The 5,826-nt window shown below is 46.2% G+C and overlaps 1 protein-coding gene across 1 annotated transcript in view; it reads left to right on the top strand.

Moving 5' to 3' along the window:
• The first annotated feature begins 561 nt into the window (after positions 1-561).
• ATIC (5-aminoimidazole-4-carboxamide ribonucleotide formyltransferase/IMP cyclohydrolase) overlaps positions 562-5,826 on the top strand; it is a 32,894-nt gene continuing 27,629 nt past the window's right edge. Inside the window, exon 1 of the mRNA XM_026087962.1 lies at positions 562-601. Within this exon, the coding sequence (XP_025943747.1) occupies positions 562-601 (40 nt within the window). The remainder of the gene's footprint in view (positions 602-5,826) is intronic.

The raw sequence follows: 5,826 nt of genomic DNA, 5'->3' as shown, positions 1-5,826 counted from the left end.
GCAACACGATACTGCTTTGAGATACTGCTTTGCTCTTTTCCTTACATATCATAGGCTGCTTCCTCACCCATCGAGTTGAGGTCTCATGCTCTTGGATTCACTGTCTCACTGCACAGGGGTTTCAGACAGTGGAGTAGACACCAATTTGCCAGCAGGAGAAACTACTTCTTATTTTTTTATTATTATTATTATTCTTTCCATGCTTGGATAGGAACAAGTCTCTGTGAGGAAAGGAATGAGAACATTCAGAAAATAAATTGTTGTTCGGTTTATGCACCTTTGGGTCTCATTCACAATSCAGAGCATTATGAGAATAACTCAAGCCAAAATCTGCAATATTTATTCTATTACCAGGAAATTGTTTCTTTTGTAAGAAAAGCATTAGAAAATGGTAGCAAAGGACTGGGAAAACCTAACCACTTATGTTGGTGCTTGAACTGGGGATGTCACCTTCAAAACCCAGGTCAAATTGTACATGCAAAGCTTGCTGGCATTTCTGAATAGCCACCTCAGCAGTTAACAAGCTAGTCATCATCTCTGCAGCTTCGTGGGAACCTAATCATGGATTTACGAGGACAGTCAGACAGCATTGCAACCCCAGGTAAGTGATTTAAATGGGACCTCCAAGGAAAACAGTAAAACAAAAGCTGCTTCGAGCTGATAAGGATTGAAAAGGAAACTCAAAATGCATCAGAGCTCTTGAGTTTCTCTAGTTATTATGGTGTATTTCTGTCTAGCCTTTTCATCAGCTCAGCTCTGAAGTTACCCCAGAGATTTTGTAACTGGTGGCAAGTGGCCTGGGCCGTGTGCTGCAGCTTTCGAACAAGGTTCAACAGGGCAATGCTTAGCAGCTCTTCTCCTAGAATACGCTAAAAAGACTTCACCCTGCAGTTCTCATGAATCCTTAAAATGAAAAGACAAATAAACCAAAAGACTGGCTCTAGCACTAACCATTGAGAAACAGTCCATACTGTATTCCACTCCAAACTCTACTGTTGTGTAGTATTTGAGACAGGTCATTTTGAGCCTTGCCTGAGCAAGCCCTTTCATGAGCACTCAACTTTGCTGTAAGTAATCCGGTGACACTTTGTGTAAGGGTATATATATATATAAGTGCTTGCAAGACTGAGGTCTCGGATCATAAGATGACTGAAAAAAATTATGTCTAATGCCTGACAAACAGGGTCCTGAAAGAAGATACCAGATACCAGAGCAGTGTCAAAAATAACAGTGGCCTTTGTGAATGTAACATCTTCCTCACTTATACTTCCTCACTTCCCATTTAAATAACTGTCAGTAAAGAAAACAGTAGTTTGAGTAGGAGAGCTCTATGTATCTGTCCTGCATCACACTGAGACAGTGTAACCTCTGCTCAAAGGTAGCTCAAAGAGCTTAAAAGAAGCAAGGTTGGTTGTATGAGAAGAGGGCGTGTGGAGGTATATGGATGAAAGCAGGGCCTGATGAAAGAAAATAAACTCGATGTGACGAAGAATTTCAAAGCTGAAGATTCTTTTTTCTGTATTCCCACAATATCATGCTTCCCAAAGCAGCCTCATGGCAATGCGACACACGCACTGGGATGGGGGAGGTCTGTATCAGACCGTTGTTGTAACGCGCACCCTGGATGACACTTGGTTTCTTGAGCCAGGGTTGCCCCAAATCAGACTGACCAGGGGCTTGCACTTGGGTTTTCTGTATTTCTGGTAGGTGTTCCCTAGTCCACTGCCAGGCTCAGCCCACCCCGCTGCTGGCCCCCAAGCAGCTGCAGTATTAACAGGAGAAAGCTAGCTTGTCAGCCTCCTACCCTAACAAATTAATGCATGGCCAAATTAACCTCTTTTCTCTGTGCTCCTCTTTGTATGCTACATGGGAAAAAAACAACAACAGAGACCGGACCTATAATAAGAACTCCCAGCCAAGCTAAAAGCATTGCTATTATTCCCTGCAGTCTCAAGAGAAGGGAATCTGGCCTATCATCCTGACAGCAGCAAAACAAGAAACACTACAGCTTTTGTTTGTCTATTCAGCTTCATCCTCTTTTTACTTCTGTTTATTAACACAGCAGAGTACATTGCTAATTAAGCCTGATTTTTCTTTGCTTGGATGTAGGCTCTAGTATGATTTAGAAATAATCTTAATCTGGTATTTGTAATTCCAGTATTTACCTCTCCCCATGATTTCCAATATGATGTTACTGCATTCTTGGCTCAAGAGCTTCTGCAATGGCTTAAAACACTAGGAAAAGCTCCTGTGAGACCTCATTCCCCTTGAATAAATGATGGGACATGTGCAGGAGCACAGACTATTTCAACATCCTCTAAACATGGGCTCATCACAAAAATCAGTTAAGTTCAATACAGCAAAATTAAACCCTTGGGAAAGCAGACTGCCATCTCAAAACCAGGACATATCTGTCACATCCAAATCCATACACCCAACTAAAACACAGACAGAGTGCCTCTTCTCAGACGTCAGTTCAAGAGGAGACTCGGGGTGAACCCAAATTGCCTTCCTGCCACGCAAGCCCCTGAGCAAACAGAAACCTCACCTCACATGCCAAGGGACAACAAACTGCTGGACAAGCAAAGAAAGCAAATGCCACTATTTACGCTGATAAGCTCCCTCTGACTATTTATCTGAAAGCAGTATCAGCTCTGTCCTCTTGTGCATAGTCTGGCACAGCCACCTGCTCACACACAGCCTCTGCAATATCACAAAACACGCTGCTTTTCAAACAGCATACGCTGTGTTCCTTAGCTTCTCAGACACTGTACTGGAATATGAAATTGCTCTCCAACACTGGATAAATATGCAGAACTCTGTCGAGTTTTTCTTTTTCACATACATTAATCATCCCAAAAGCCCACCTCGGCTGTACAGATCTGTACTCTTTGTTCAACTTTTATTCTCTCGAAGGTATGTATTTTCATAATGATGGCGCTCATGTACCACTTAACAGTATATTTTCATTTGGCCCCAGCTGCACTTCGGAACAGTAATTTACTACTGCTTGTCACTAGCTGCTACTAAGAGTAATACATATACTGAGTTTATTTAGTGTGTTTAGTATTTCTTGCTTGACTCTTTCTTACACAGACAATACTGCCCAAGTCCAGAGATTCACAAATCAAAACAGGCAAGTGTCGGGGCCTTCCAGATGCACTTGCTTTACACCTTTCAGCTTTCTGTCCGTAAGATCTAGAAACAATCATTTATTTGTTCTTTTATAATGCAAGCAGAGAGTCTAATGCAGCCTGCCTGCTCCAGCGGCTCTAAGCGTACAGTGAGCACCTAGGTGGGCAATGAAAACACAAGAGCAGCATGGGGGGCATCTCAGGGGCATGCCCGTGCTGGACGCCCAGCATGGGAGCATGACTTTACGCCCGTTGCTCATCCACACAGCTAAGCCCTGAACTATGCCCATTCCACATACAGCCTCGAAACCCCGCACGGCCACTGACAGACCAAAGACAGCACTGTTAGCTCTCACTCTAGCTACTCCATCCTCTGCTCCTTCCACAGGGGCTTGCTTTTTTCTTGCTTCTATTGGAGGAGCCTGAACTCAGCTAGAACCAAGACATGTTGCAGTTCCCAGGCTGTGTCCATATCATGGGACATGGAAGCATTTCCCAACTCCCAGTGCTGCACACAGGCTACAGCTCAATGTTGGCTCTACGCCAAAGACCTGGATGTGTTGGCACATGCCAGTGCTGCACCCTGTCAGACCTCTTCTTTCATTTCATTTAGCAATGAGTTTGTATAGTCCTGCTTGTTTCACCAGCCACCCCATGTTCCTGGCACTGGATACAGGCAGGTCTTATTGCTTAAGGACCTGATCCAAAATACATGCGCCAGAGCTACCCCCCGGAGGTCACGCGCATCAGGGATGTGTAGGTTACACAAACACGACCAGTTTGGCCTAGCTGCTGCCAGACTGCTGGACCCAATGTCTGCAGATGCAGACACACTCGCAGCACGGATCTCAGCTTGTGGGGACACTCCTGCCTCTCAGCTGGGATACACCACGGGAGAAACACCTGCGTCCCGCTTCTGCTCCAGGACAAAGATAAAATGGGTGGTTTAAATGATCTGTGGTTTAACCTTGCCTCTGTGTGACTTTGGGAAGAGAAGAGCAGCAAAGCAGCATTTATTCAGTAGAGAACCCATCCCTGCTGAGCAGCAGGGACCAAGAGCAGGTCTTACCTGCTAGGTGTCCCATGTCTCAGCACGGTTTGCCATGGTGCTACATCTCAGAGGCCTCCCAGAGGAGAGCTGGTTCTCCTTTGACATCCTTCCAACAAAGGGCTTCCCAGCTTGTTTGAAAAGCGGCCAGAGGAAAGGCAAACTGAAATCACTTGAACAGTCCACCATCATCTACAACAAACCAAGCCCAGACGTGAGTATAGGCCTAACGGTGGAAACATCTCTGCAGAGACACCGGGCACTTCCATTATGCACAACATCCCAGGCTGCTTTGTTCTGGACAGAGGAAAACCGACTCTAATTTGAAAGTGATATATTTATGCACTGAAAACGGGATTGTTTTCTCCATTGACAGTCAAGCAGGGCTTTGTGCCTCTCTCCCAGTCTCTCCACAGCAAAATGTTTGCCATTTTGCTGGGCAATGCAACCCCTCTGGGAATGGCAACACTTACTGTGCGCCACTAAGTGACAGGACAACTGTGGGGAGGCTTCGCGCATCTCCAAGCCACGTGTTGGGCTGTAATAAATACTACCACAGCTATCCACTCACAACGCATATTTAGGAGTGCTTTCATTCCTCGTCTGAAAGCGTACATTCACAAAATGATGCAATGGAGGCCAACCAGTGCCTGCGTACCTCAGGTGGTGTGCAAACGTTGGCAGGACGATGGTCAGGGGTTGTGTTGTAAATTAACTGCGTATCTCTCTACCTGGCAGCAAATGGCATGGGTTGCTACTGCCCCACTGCTGCACTTTATCACTGTTTGAGATGTAAAGGGGCACAGTGGAGGTTTTAGCCAGTGATATTAAAAACAAAGTGTCTGCCAGTCCTTCCTGTCAACCGCAAGCTAGAATGAAAAAAAGAAAAATGCATTTGCAAGGAGTTCCAGGAAATTTGGAGGCCTGAAGGGGACAAAAGCTCTCACTGTTAATTCCCCTTACAGTGAAAAATAAAAAATAAATAAAGGAAAGAAAAGCATCATTTAACTATTTACCAGCTTAATTTTTTACCTCAGACTTGGTAAACAAGTGCTTTGTCTTTGCTCCCTGTTCTCCAGTAGATTGCAAGCTCTGTGAGAGGGCTTTCCACAGATGAAAATGCAGGGAGTATTTCTGTGAAAAAATCCATCGCTCTTATTGCACCATCTTTCACCAGAATGAGATATCGCCTCACCCACATCACATTTTTCACCTGCATAGCAGGTTGGGCTTCCCATCAGTAGAGGCCCCAGAAAAACCTGCATCCTGGCCTGAAGTTGCAAAACGTGCTTGGCCTGCCTGCTCACCCTGTCCCCATCCCTGTCCCCATTCCCTCCATGGGCACCTGGCGAGTGCGGCACTGCCAGCCTGGGCAAAGAGGGGGCTGCCCCCCCCCCCGTGTCTTCCCCCATGGTGGGCACCCCCCACCTCACATAAGCGCTGCTGCCTGTTTGCAAGCCACCCCCCCACGCCAGCATGCAGGGCAGGTACACTGCACACACACACCTGCACACAGTGCACGTACAGCAATGCACCGCACACCCTCGTGTGCACTGCACATTCACACCCTGCACCTACACATGTGCACTGCACATGCACATCCACATGCGCTACACACACACACACACACACACTGCTCCCCCC

The sequence above is a fragment of the Apteryx rowi genome, unplaced genomic scaffold, assembly GCF_003343035.1.
Source record: "Apteryx rowi isolate R43461 unplaced genomic scaffold, aptRow1 scaffold_12, whole genome shotgun sequence".
Taxonomy (NCBI): Eukaryota; Metazoa; Chordata; class Aves; order Apterygiformes; family Apterygidae; genus Apteryx; species Apteryx rowi.
The sequence above is the reverse complement of the archived record's forward strand: the minus strand, read 5'-3'. Positions and strand labels throughout refer to the sequence as shown.